At 41.8% G+C, this 14,462-nt stretch overlaps 1 protein-coding gene across 1 annotated transcript; it reads left to right on the forward strand.

Annotated features, from left to right (window-relative positions):
* The first annotated feature begins 3,811 nt into the window (after positions 1-3,811).
* Positions 3,812-6,852, forward strand: LOC121557057. Its single transcript, XM_045214383.1, has 4 exons — positions 3,812-3,894; positions 5,257-5,750; positions 6,020-6,445; positions 6,596-6,852. The coding sequence occupies exons 2-4, from the start codon at positions 5,278-5,280 to the stop codon at positions 6,612-6,614; spliced, it is 918 nt and encodes a 305-aa protein (XP_045070318.1). The 5' UTR covers positions 3,812-3,894; positions 5,257-5,277; the 3' UTR covers positions 6,615-6,852.
* Positions 6,853-14,462: the final 7,610 nt, after the last annotated feature.

A 14,462-nucleotide genomic window follows, 5' to 3' on the forward strand; every position in this document is an offset into this window, starting at 1 on the left:
AGGTCTTGAAGGTAACCTAAGAAAACTTGTAAGTATGAATAATCCTGTTGAAGTGCAATATACAGGTAACTGCCAAAATACGGGAAACACTTAAGTAAATGAGGGATACAAAGTATATTGAAAGCAGATAATTAATCAATTAACATCCCATCATGCTTAGGGTCATGTATAAAAATGCTGGGCAGGCCATTATTTTGGCTACCATTTCTATGACCCCATAGGATGTCAATGCCCCCATCCACAGAATGGTTTGCATGAAAACGATGTAAACCATATGCCATGGCATTCTGTCACCAGATGTCAACACAATTGAACACTTATGGCAGATTCTGGAGCGTTTTCCACAAACTCAAAATAATGGAATTTTTTGTGGAAAAATGGTGTCGCATCCCTCCAATAGAGTTCCAGACACTTGTAGAATTTATGCCAAGGTGCATTGAAACTGTTCTGGTGGCCCAATGCTCTATTAAGACACTTTATGTTGGTGTTTCCTTTATTTTGGCAGTTATCTGTACAATACTGCACTCGGGGACCGAGTGGCGCAGTGGTCTAAGGCACTGCATCACAGTGCTAGAGGTGTCACTACAGACCCAGGTTCGATCCCGGGCTGTATCACATCCGGCCGTGATCGGGAGTCCCATGGGGTGGCGCACAATTGGCCCAGCGTTGTCCGGGTTAGGAGAGGGTTAGGCCGTCGTTGTAAATAAGAATTTGTTCTTAATTGACTTACCTAGTTCAATAATGTACCTACTGAACAAAATATATAATATTAATCAATGTGTGTCTTCTATAGACTAATAGTGTCTTCCATTTAGTCGCAAATGACAGCTGTGTGCTCACTGTTCAGATTGACACAACAACTGATCTTAGTCTGATGTATGAAGACTACGGACATCAATTTACTGGTCAAAGGTGTCAGCATTGCAATTTCAAAATGCTCCAGAGATCTCGCAATATTAAGATGTATCATACATCAATCAATCAATCAATCAATTTTATTTTATATAGCCCTTCTTACATCAGCTAATATCTCGAAGTGCTGTACAGAAACCCAGCCTAAAACCCCAAACAGCTAGTAATGCAGGTGTAGAAGCACGGTGGCTAGGGAAAAACTCCCTAGAAAGGCAAAACCTAGGAAGAAACCTAGAGAGGAACCAGGCTATGAGGGGTGGCCAGTCCTCTTCTGGCTGTGCCGGGTGGAGGTTATAACAGAACCATGCCAAGATGTTCAAAAATGTTCATAAGTGACAAGCATGGTCAAATAATAATCAGGAATAAATCTCAGTTGGCTTTTCATAGCCGATCATTAGAGTTTAAAACAGCAGGTCTGGGACAGGTAGGGGTTCCATAACCGCAGGCAGAACAGTTTAAACTGGAATAGGCAGCAAGGCCAGGCGGACTGGGGACAGCAAGGAGTCACCACGGCCCGGTAGTCCCGACGTATGGTCCTAGGGCTCAGGTCTCTCAGTTGGCTTTTCATAGCCGATCATTTAGAGTTGAAAACAGCAGGTCTGGGACAGGTAGGGGGTTTCGTAGCCGCAGGCAGAACAGTTGAAACTGGAATAGCAGCAAGGCCAGGCGGACTGGGGACAGCAAGGTGTCATCATGCCCGGTAGTCCTGACGTATGGTCCTAGGGCTCAGGTTCTCAGAGAGAAAGAGAGAACGAGAGAATTAGAGAGAGCATACTTAAATTCACACAGGACACTGGATAAGACAGGAGAAGTACTCCAGGTATAACCAACTAACCCCAGCCCCCGACACATAAACTACTGCAGCATAAATACTGGAGGCTGAGACAGGAGCGGTCCGGGAGACACTGTGGCCCCATCCGAAGAAACCCCGGACAGGGCCAAACAGGAAGGATATAACCCCACCCACTCCGCCAAAGCACAGCCCCCGCACCACTAGAGGGATATCCCCAACCACCAACTTACAATCCTGAGACAAGGCCGAGTATAGCCCACAGAGGTCTCCACCACAGCACAAACCAAGGGGGGCGCCAACCCAGACAGGAAGATCACGTCAGTAACTCAACCCACTCAAGTGACGCACCCCTCCCAGGGACGGCATGAAAGAGCACCAGCAAGCCAGTGACTCAGCCCCTGCAACAGGGTTAGAGGCAGAGAACCCCAGTGGAGAGGGGAACCGGCCCGGCAGAGACAGCAAGGGCTGTTCGTTGCTCCAGCCTTTCCGTTCACCTTCACACTCCTGGGCCAGACTACACTCAATCATATGACCTACTGAAGAGATAAGTCTTCAGTAAAGACTTAAAGGTTGAGACCGAGTCTGCGTTTCTCTCACATGGGTAGGCAGACTGTTCCATAAAAATGGAGATCTATAGGAGAAAGCCCTGCCTCCCGCTGTTTGCTTAGGAAATTCTAGGGACAATTAGGAGGCCTGCGTCTTGTGACCGTAGCGTACGTATTGGTATGTACGGCAGGACCAACTCGGAAAGATAGGTAGGAGCAAGCCCATGTAACGCTTTATAGGTTAACAGTAAAACCTTGAAATCAGCCCTTGCCTTAACAGGAAGCCAGTGTAGGGAAGCTAGCACTGGAGTAATATGATCAAATTTCTTGGTTCTAGTCAGGATTCTAGCAGCCGTATTTAGCACTAACTGAAGTTTATTTAGTGCTTTATCCGGGTAGCCGGAAAATAGAGCATTGCAGTAGTCTAATCTAGAAGTAACAAATGCATGGATTAATTTTTCTGCATCATTTTTGGACAGAAAATTTCTGATTTTTGCAATGTTACGTAGATGGAAAAAAGCTGTCCTTGAAACAGTCTTGATATGTTCGTCAAAAGAGAGATCAGGGTCAAGAGTAACGCCTAGGTCCTTCACAGTTTTATTTGAGACGACTTTACAACCATCAAGATGAATTGTCAGATTTAACAGAAGATCTCTTTGTTTCTTGGGACCTAGTACAAGCATCTCTGTTTTGTCCGAGTTTAAAAGTAAAAAGTTTCCAGCCATCCACTTCCTTATGTCTGAAACACAGGCTTCTAGCGAGGGCAATTTTGGGGGCTTCACCATGCTTCATTGAAATGTACAGCTGTGTGTCATCCGCATAGCAGTGAAAGTTAACATTATGTTTTCGAATAACATCCCCAAGAGGTAAAATATATAGTGAAAACAATAGTGGTCCTAAAACGGAACCTTGAGGAACACCGAAATGTACAGTTGATTTGTCGGAGGACAGACCATTCACAGAGACAAACTGATATCTTTCCGACAGGTAGGATCTAAACCAGGCCAGAACTTGTCCGTGTAGACCAATTTGGGTTTCCAGTCTCTCCAAAAGAATGTGGTGATCGATGGTGTCAAAGGCAGCACTAAGGTCTAGTAGCACGAGGACAGATGCAGAGCCTCGGTCTGACGCCATTAAAAGGTCATTTACCACCTTCACAAGTGCAGTCTCAGTGCTATGATGGGGTCTAAAACCAGACTGAAGCATTTCGTAGACATTGTTTGTCTTCAGAAAGGCAGTGAGTTGCTGCGCAACAGCTTTTTCTAAAATTTTTGAGAGGAATGGAAGATTCGATATAGGCCGATAGTTTTTTATATTTTCCGGGTCAAGGTTTGGCTTTTTCAAGAGAGGCTTTATCACTGCCACTTTTAGTGAGTTTGGTACACATCATGTTTATGTACCCATTAAAATAGGCTTCTTTCTCATCTGAGTGGGTGTGGTTGCTTTTCAATAGCAAATAGATATCGTGGTCATAAATATGGATGGACTTTGCTCTCTCTCTCTCTCAAATTAGAATTTGAGAGAGAGAGAGGGAGGGAGAGAGCGAGGGAGAGGAAACAGAGGAGAAACGAGACCTAAACTCTCTCCTATAATCCTGAATTAGTCTGACTGGTTGGTTGGTTGAATCTGATTCCACAGTAGCAGGTAAGGATGACCAAATTCTATTCTGACTTTTTAGAAAGTTGCTTATTAGCTACTTCATGTATGTTAACATCGCATTGAAAAAGTTTAAATCACAAGCCAGAGGAATGTAATCCAAGATATTGTATTTTCTATAAAAGTGAATGATGCAACAGAGATTATCTGAATTATAATAATAATAATAATAATAATAATAATAATAATATGCCATTTAGCAGACGCTTTTATCCAAAGCGACTTACAGTCGTGCGTGCATACATTTTTGTGTATGGGTGGTCCCGGGGATCGAACCCACTACCTTGGCGTTACAAGCGCCGTGCTCTCTAATGTATTTATAACATTACAAACAAGTTTCAATAATGGCTTGTAAAATACCACTATTGACGTATTCTTCATGTGAGTCAAATAAATATCCTAAGGCAACACAATAGTTGGCAATAGCATTTGCAATTTCTGAATTAATAGCCTGGATAAGGTCTATTTGTGATCGACATGTTGCCCTTTTCAATTAATATTTAATTGGCAAATATTTACAATGTGCTGGCCGAGTCCCATTTTAATACACTTCAGTTTCCTTCCACATGTACAGTGCCTTCAGAAAGTATTCATACCTCTTGACTTATTCCACATTTTGTTGTGTTACAGCCTGAATCTTAGTCCATGCCGCTCTGTCATTGCTTGTCCATATATGTATATTTTCTTAAATTCCATTCCTTACTAGTTTTTTTGTGTATTGGGTATATGTTGTGACATTTTTTTCAATTTCGCAATGATAGAGACCACTGTGCTCTTGGAAACTTTCAACACTCTAGAAATTGTTTTATACCCTCTCTCAGATATATGCCTCATCACAATTATATATCAGAGATCTACAGACAGTTTCTTGGACTTCATGGTATAGTTTCTGCTCTGACATCCACCGTCAACTGTGGTACCTTATATAGGCAGGTGTTTCTTTCTAAATAATTTCCAAACAATTGAATTGGCCACAGGTGGACTCCAATCAAGTTGTAGTGACATCAAGGATGATCAAAGGAAATTGGATGCACCTGAGCTCAATTTGGAGTGTCATAGAAAAGGGGTGTGAATACTTATGTAAATGAGATATTTCTGTATTTCATTTTCAATAAATTTGCTAACATTTCTAAAAACATGTTTTCACTTTGTCATAATGGTATATTATGTGTGTAGATGGGTGATAAAAAACAACAACTATTGAATCCCTTTTGAATTCAGGCTGTAACACAACCAAATGTGGAATAAGTCAAGAGGTATGAATGCTTTCTGAAGGCACAGTAGGAGATCTAAAACATTACTACAGGATTGCAGAAGTTTGTCTATTCATAAAAGCATATTTTGCCACAGGTTTTCACAGCTAGAATCATCATGTTGACTAGGGCTTACCTGAGGAAAATGAAACCAAACTCTCCATACTTAGACAACTTTCTTGACACTGGTGAACATCCCGAGGATCAAAGAACATATGTGATGTTCCATGGCACCTCAATAGAGGCTGCAGAGCTGATTAAGAAGAATGGCTTCACACCATCAAGTGCAGATAGAATGCTTGGTGCTGGTGTTTATGTTACTCGGGACATCCAAAAAGCCTGTAAATACCCCCTTGGTGTTTCCAAATCTAAGAGAAGAGTACTAAAAGTCAGAGTGGATGTAGGGAAGGTGAAGATCATAGCCCAGCAGGGTCACCTCATGCAGAAGACCTGGCACACTGAGCATGGATATGACACCGCCTGGGTTCCACCTGGGGTCGATATGGTAGAAAGCAACCAACAGGAGAACTGTGTCTACGACCCAAAGAGAATCACAGTCATGGAGGTTATGAAAGTAAACAAAAAGACTATGTAAGTAGGAAAGAGACTGTTGTAGTGCAAACCCTCTGATTGGTTTTACCTACGATGATGCAATAGATACATTCTAGAGCTTTCCAACTGATTTGTTTTTAGAGCCTAGTTTGGGAGGTCAGATGACCAGGAATTCAAAAAATCTAAATTTCCATAATGGCCTTAAAATCAAGTCTCTTTTAACAAATCATTATTTTAAATAAACTATGTAGCGAATAGAAGCTAATATAATATCATATTGAAGCAGAAACTGTCTCCCTGTCTTACAGATCTAGATACCGTCATCTTCAAAGTGGAGTCACCCCTGAGGACAGCCATGTCTATGTGATGTATCATGGAACATCAAAACAGGCTGCAGTAGAAATACAGAGATATGGCTTCAAACCATCCAGAGATGGAATGCTTGGTGCCGGTGTCTACCTCAGTCGAGACATCCGAAAAGTCATTAAATACCCCATTGGTGCTGATGACTCAGACAGGATGGTTCTGAAAGTGAAGGTGGATGTTGGCAGAGTTAAAGTCATTAACGAACAGGGTCACGACATGCAATACAACTGGCATACTAAGCATGGGTATGACACTGCCTGGGTTCCACCTAGAGTTGACATGGTGACGAGCAACCAAGAGGAAGACTGTGTCTACGACCCAAAGAGAATCACAGTGTTGACAATGCTGAAAGTGTCCACCATGAAAATGTGAGTGATATTGAGCCACAGTCAGTACCTTATCACAACAATGGAAGTACCCCTACAGTAGAAGTGTTTAATGGCACTTGATGTGAGCCCCACTATACATACATGCAGGTTTTAATTTAGACATGTTGTATTCTATCCTCTTTCCTGCAGGTTAAACCCGTCACTGTAGAACTGATGGTGTTCTGCATTCAGAGGGAGCATCCAGCATCAACTCATGGTCATCAGAAGAGGATGGTTAGAATCAGACGGTCCCCCATAATGCAGTTCATAGGAAGAGGATGGTTAGAATCAGACGGTCCCCCATAATGCAGTTCATAGGAAGAGGATGCTATATTTTGCAGGCCCACAAGATGATTTCACATGGCAATCTATATGCAATCAATCATATAACCTTATTATATCAAATATTTTCTATCATATTTACTTCATGTAAATAATGCATGTTTATCAGTGATCCTTCTCCCTATAATAAATCTCAAATAAACAAGTTTCCTACATTGTTTCTTGTGTTTCCCCCCTCCAAATTCCAATCAATTAATCCATTGAAGTGTCTGTGTTGCGGAAATATATGAACTAATTTAGACAATGTTGTGTGTCTTCCATGGACTTATAATAATGGTGTCTTCCAGTTTCCAACTGGTGGCAGCTGAGTTCTCACTGTTTGTGAAAGGCGTCAGCAGTTTTGAAATGCTCAGATTGGGAAACCATATATGTTTATGGTTATGAATGTGTTAGACTACCTCTACTATCTGAGTGGGTGTGGTTGCTTTTCCCTTACATAGAGGTACATTTTTTGTACAAGCATTTCGCTACACCCGCAATAACATCTGCTAAACATGTGTATGTGACAAATAGAACGTGATTTGATCATGGTTATACATTCTGATGGACTATGCTCTAGGACAGCGATCATCCACTAGATTCAGGCGCAGGGCCGATTTTGTTTCTTAAACGGATGGTCAGGGGGCTGGAACATAATTACAAATAATTTGTAGACTGCAAATTGATCGCAAGAAGCCCAAACAAATATAATATTAGACTAAAACATAATTTCAAACCTCTATTATGGGTGGGAATACTTTGGAACAGATTTCCCTAAATTAAAATCACTTGGAGCTGATGTGCTGGTGTTTTTATAGTCTTTTATGTCCAACAATTGAATTGGCCCACCAGTTGGAGAACCCTACTCTATGTGCCTTATCAATCTTTGTGTAGAGACGAGTTCAAACCAGGAAATTAAAGCATTAAAGCACTCTGTAAGAAGCACTACTGTAGGTTTCCTAAGAATACAGATTAATAATCCTGCATTTGTCTAGCAATAGCAGGTAAGAACAATCTTCTGTAATTCTAGACAAATTAACAGTTTTGCTATTGACCACTTCACTGATATATATCAAACAATCCCTCTTTATAAAGTATAAAATGTTATTCATAATAATGTTACAACAACACTATTGTAATATTACTGTAACAATAGTGATTCAGCATATTGTTATTGTATACATATCACTATTTTGTGTAACAGTTTCAGTTAAAGGACTATTTAATTATGGCCTGCTATTACAAAGTGTAATTGTGCATTGTTTTGACTTATATTACAGCTCATCTCAGCAGAGGTGTATTCAGCTGCAGTTGGTTACTAGCTTATGGCTAACTCCCCATACTACATCAACTATCTAGACAGCAACACACTTCCTGAAGATCAGACAGAACATGTGATGTTCCATGGCACCACAACAGAGTTGATTAAGAAGAATGGTTTCACACCAAGTGCAGACTAAAGTGTTCTTGGAGCTGGTGTCTTTGTCAGTCGGGACATTCTAGAAGCCATTGAATACTCTCTGGTGTCCCTACTGGAAGAAAATAGTACTTCAAGTCAGAGTGGATGTGGGGAAGGTTATTATCATAGAAGAGAAGAACCACCCCAAGCAGAAGACCTGGCACACTGTGCATGGCTATGACACTGCCTGGGTACCACCTGAGGTTGGCATGGAAGAGAAGGACTGTCTTGGCAGCAGCTAATGGGGATCCTTAATAAATACAAATACAAAAACATTGTACACCTGAACTGCATCATACTGATTCTGCCATTCTCTTTTGATGAGCATGAAGCTGAAGTGATGCTTCCTGAATACAGAAGGCCTTCAATTCAGTGACGGGTTTTTAACCTGGGGAAAGAAAAACATACAAAACGTAAATCAAAACTTGAATGATTCGTAGTGGGACTGACAATGCATCAAGAGCTCTTTCACACTTGAAATTAAATGGTGCTTTGATCTTCAGTGGTTGTGATTTGTGACTCCTTATCGCTTACCTTTTTAACCGCCTAGTGTCTAAGCCTCTAGGTGGTGACATCTACTAAGATGGCATATGGAATTGTTTTAAAAGGTCCAATGCAGACGTTTTTTTATTTCAAAATCTAACAATTTATCGGTGACAATTAAGTACCTTACAGTGATTGTTATCAATTAAAATGGTCAAAAAGAAATAAAGAGCATTTTCTCAAGAAATAATTTAGCTAGGACTGTCTGGGAAGGGTCTGAGTGGGAAGGGGAAAACAGAAAATGTGATGTTATTGGCAGACAGTTTTGGAACCCCCTTTCTTATTGGTCTATTAACTAATTAACCGCATGGTGATGTCACCATGAAAAGCCAAAACTCCATCCCACCAAAACAGTCTTTTCAAACAGCTCTTAAAATGCAGAGATACCTTGACGAGATCCTGATGGCCATTGTCGGGCCATTCATCCGCCGCCATCATCTCATGTTTCAGCATGATAATGCACGGCCCCATGTCGCAAGGATCTGTACACAATTCCTGGAAACATGAAAATTCCCCAGTTCTTCCATGGCCTGCAAACTCACCAGACATGTCACCCATTGAGTATGTTTGGGATGCTCTAGATCGACGTGTACAACAGCGTGTTCCAGTTCACGCCAAGATCCAGCAACTTCGCACAGCCATTGAGGAGGAGTGAGAAAACATTCCACAGGCCACAATCAACAGCCTGATCAACTCTATGCGAAGGAGATGTGTCGCTCGTGTGAAGCAAATGGTGGTCACACCAGATACTGACTGGTTTGCTGATCCACACCCCTACCTTTTTTTAAAGGGTATAAAGGTATCTGTGACCAACAGATGCATATCTGTATTCCCAGTCATGTGAAATCAATAGATTAGGGCCTAATTAATTTATTTCAATTTAATGATTTCCTTATATGAACTGTAACTCAGTAAAATCTTAGAAATTGTTGCATTTATGTTTCAGTAGAATTTGTGGAAGTCCATCAAACCATTTCGTATGATATGTTACGAATTACAATCTGTTGTGGCTAATGTTAGCTAGGTGGCTTGGTGGCTAATGCTAGCTAGGCTAGGGGTTAAGGTTAGGGTTAGGAGCTAGGTTAAAGCGTTAAGGTTAGCTAACATGCTAAGTAGTTGCAAAGTCGTCTTTGATAAGATTCAAACACGCAACCTTAAAAACTCCTGAGTGGCGCAGTGGTCTAAGGCACTGCATTGCAGTGCTAACTGTGCCACTAGAGATCCTGGTTCGAATCCAGGCTCTGTCGCAGCCGGCCGCGACCGGGAGACTCATGGGTGGCGCACAATTGGTCGAGGGTAGGGGAGGGAATGGCCGGCAGGGATGTAGCTCAGTTGATAGAGCATGGCGTTTGCAACGCCAGGGTTGTGGGTTCGATTCCCACGGGGGGCCAGTATAAAAAGATAGGTATTCACTAACTGTAAGTCGCTCTGGATAAGAGCGTCTGCTAAATGACTAAAAATGTAAAAAATAATTGCTAGACTTTTGCATCTTTTTCCAACATTCACTCTGCAGGACAGTGCAGGACAAGCCATTCCATCAGAACGTGTTATTGGACAGCTAGATATACAGTGGGGGAAAAAAGTATTTAGTCAGCCACCAATTGTGCAAGTTCTCCCACTTAAAAAGATGAGAGAGGCCTGTAATTCTCATCATAGGTACACGTCAACTATGACAGACAAATTGAGGAAAAAAAATCCAGAAAATCCCATTGTAGGATTTTTTAATGAATTTATTTGCAAATTATGGTGGAAAATAAGTATTTGGTCACCTACAAACAAGCAAGATTTCTGGCTCTCACAGACCTGTAAATTCTTCTTTAAGAGGCTCCTCTGTCCTCAACTCGTTACCTGTATTAATGGCACCTGTTTGAAGTTGTTATCAGTATAAAGACACCTGTCCACAACCTCAAACAGTCACACTCAAACTCCACAATGGCCAAGACCAAAGAGCTGTCAAAGGACACCAAAAACAAAATTGTAGACCTGCACCAGGCTGGGAAGACTGAATATGCAATAGGTAAGCAGCTTGGTTTGAAGAAATCAACTGTGGGAGCAATTATTAGGAAATGGAAGACATACAAGACCACTGATAATCTCCCTCGATCTGGGGCTCCACGCAAGATCTCACCCCGTGGGGTCAAAATGATCACAAGAACGGTGAGCAAAATCCCAGAACCACACGGGGGGACCTAGTGAATGACCTGCAGAGAGCTGGGACCAAAGTAACAAAGCCTACCATCAGTAACACACTACGCCGCCAGGGACTCAAATCCTGCAGTGCGAGACGTGTCCCCCTGCTTAAGCCAGTACATGTCCAGGCCCGTCTGAAGTGCATTTGGATGATCCAGAAGAGGATTGGGAGAATGTCATATGGTCAGATGAAACCAAAATATAACTTTTTGGTAAAAACTCAACTCGTCGTGTTTGGAGGACAAAGAATGATGAGTTGCATCCAAAGAACACCATACCTACTGTGAAGCATGGGGTTGGAAACATCATGCTTTGGGGCTGTTTTTCTGCAAAGGGACCAGGACGACTGATCCGTGTAAAGGACAGAATGAATGGGGCCATGTATCGTGAGATTTTGAGTGAAACCCTCCTTCCATCAGCAAGGACATTGAAGATGAAACGTGGCTGGGTCTTTCAGCATGACAATGATCCCAAACACACCGCCCGGGCAACGAAGGAGTGGCTTCGTAAGAAGCATTTCAAGGTCCTGGAGTGGCCTAGCCAGTCTCCAGATCTCAACCCCATAGAAAATCTTTGGAGGGAGTTGAAAGTCTGTGTTGCCCAGCGACAGCCCCAAAACATCACTGCTCTAGAGGAGATCTGCATGGAGGAATGGGCCAAAATACCAGCAACAATGTGTGAAAACCTTGTGAAGACTTACAGAAAACGTTTGACCTGTGTCATTGCCAACAAAGGGTATATAACAAAGTATTGAGAAACTTTTGTTATTGACCAAATACTTATTTTCCACCATCATATGCCAATAAATTCATAAAAAATCCTACAATGTGATTTTCTGGATTTTTTTTTCTCATTTTGTCTGTCATAGTTGACGTGTACCTATGATGAAAATTACAGGCCTCTCTCATCTTTTTAAGTGGGAGAACTTGCACAATTGGTGGCTGACTAAATACTTTTTTCCCCCACTGTACCTACTCACATTTTGGAAGCTAATAGATTGCATTTAGTTAAGATATGAGACATAATAATTGTAATCAGAAGATAATATTAACATGTAAATATGATTGGTAACAGAATAAATATCAGATGAATAACTGCAGATTAACTAACATACACCCAATGTAGGCTACTGCCCTTTAAGTGCTAGAATTGATTTTTTTGAGTACTTTGCCTTTCATCCAAACGCAACTCTTCTGCTTCAGGCGATAAACATCGATGTCAAAATCCGAAGAGAAGTGTAATGAATGTTAAGAAGTCTGTTGCTCTGGCGTAAGGATCTCACCCCCCAAAAGCACAGCGTTGTAGGTTCCAAACCAGTGCTGACTCTCGATCATGGTTGCCTTAAACCTGAGCACTCTGGTGCAGAGCAAGTAGAGGCTACTGGGAGCAAAGGCTACTGGGAATAGCTGTCACACATAAGGTGGTTGTGGCTTTTTGGTCGGAAGGGTGCGATAAGTGGGGAGAGGTTAATCCTGGGATTCCCCCCTGCAGAACAGTAACCAGCAGGGGATATGGTGGACAAAGTAGACACTTTTGTTCCAAATCCACAGGGGGGAACCCCAGGATCAACCGGAGAAGGAACTCAATGCTTCTATCACCATCAGGTTAGTGTTACCACAACCACATTGACCAACCCAGGCTTGAATCTGTGACACCATGCTTCAAGGGCAAGAGCCACCGGCTACTTCAGACTTGGAACAGATCCCAGTTTACATTTGTCAGGAAATAATGGGCCGGGACTAAAATAATAAGCTAAAGACTTGGACCAACAATGACCCCTAGCTGGAGAGTGAGTCATAGCCTCAGGATTCTGTCTGTGGGCTCAATAAAGAAATGAGTTGGTCAAGGCTCTACAGCATTGTGTAGGTTCTAACCCCAGTCAAGTCTCTCTGAAGCATGGTTGTAGGTTCTAACCCCAGTCAAGGCTCTCTGAAGCATGGTTGTAGGTTCTAACCCCAGTCAAGTCTCTCTGAAGCATGGTTGTAGGTTCTAACCCCAGTCAAGTCTCTCTGAAGCATGGTTGTAGGTTCTAACCCCATTCAAGGCTCTCTGAAACATGGCTGTAGGTTTTAACTCCAGTCAAGGCTCTCTGAAACATGGCTGTAGGTTAAAAAACCCATCTGCTGGTCCATAGTGCTCAGCTCTCAACTTTTAAATTGGCATGAAAAGAAATACATGTGGGATGGGATCACTTTAATACCAGCAATAATTTGAAACAGATTATTTAGGATTTAATAGTAATGATTTCAACCTGAAGAGAACACAGTGTCAAAAACCAAATCATGAGCCTCAAGGTACATTTATTAAAAACAAAATTTATACATTTCTTATCAAAATCATTTACACAGTAAAAAAGCTTTTTTTTTTTTATGGGGTTTTAATCAGTGATTTCCCAGGTATCTTCACGCACTGTTGCTCCTATGGCACTAGTGGGCATAGCTCTGCCCAAGCAAGACATTTGATTGGTTTGACGTGTTGCAATGGTTTCCACCCCTTTGTAGCTACTTTCTGCCATGGATTTCACCAGGGCTGCGTTCAGTATGTATTTACATTCTGATACATTCAATTGAACGGAAACAGTGCTGTACTGAACGACCAGTTGCGGGTTGGGAAATGCTGTCAGCATGGCCACTACCCTTTAAATACGTCACTCATTGCTTCAAGCTACACCTCGCCACACCCACCAAACGGGAGCAAACGTACCTCAAAGTCTGTTCAAGAACATTTTTTGGGGAAATGTGTCATTCAGTACAAACCATTCCACAACGTAGCAAATGTTCAAGCGAACTGAACACACCTCTGGCTTTCTGAATAGGGAAGCTTGGTTCTCAACGAGGCTAGACTGAGTAACACAGCACCATGCAGTTGACGTGCAACTTAGAAAGCAACAAAACACATGTATTAGTCTCCCACTGCAACTGTAGAACACATTCACATCAACCTGATAAAAACTAAACTATAAAAATGCATATACAATGTATTCCTTCTGAAGGAATTTCACACATTGACTGATCACAAAAAGCATCAAGTATGAAAGCGTAAAGCTCAAAACGTTTAAAAAAACAAGTTATAGTACAAATGTTCCTGTGTTTTTAAGGACCTGAGTGACAATACAAGTAAGAACTGTTAGCGGTAAGTAAAACTACACATTCCTATCTCTCACCACTCTGAACATTCAAGAGTTCTGGAGTCACAACTATTTTTACGACACCATTTATTTGACGTAGTCTGTCGACTACCCTAGTCCCAAAATCCCTGATGACATCACTTGCCGTTCTTCTGACATCATGATAACGTCTGCTAAAAACTAAGGGGACGTGGCTGATGTGAAAACCGATATTTCATTTCAGAATTGGTTAAAATTAGGTTACGGTTAGGGTCAAAGTTAGGTTAATGGGATGCTGGTCAGAAAAGTCTCTCTAGTCTCACCCTGCCGAGGCTTCATAGCTACTACACCCATCTTCAACATCCATCTTCTCCTCCTCTGCCTCTTCAACATCTGTC

The sequence above is a fragment of the Coregonus clupeaformis genome, unplaced genomic scaffold (assembly GCF_020615455.1).
Source record: "Coregonus clupeaformis isolate EN_2021a unplaced genomic scaffold, ASM2061545v1 scaf0246, whole genome shotgun sequence".
Taxonomy (NCBI): Eukaryota; Metazoa; Chordata; class Actinopteri; order Salmoniformes; family Salmonidae; genus Coregonus; species Coregonus clupeaformis.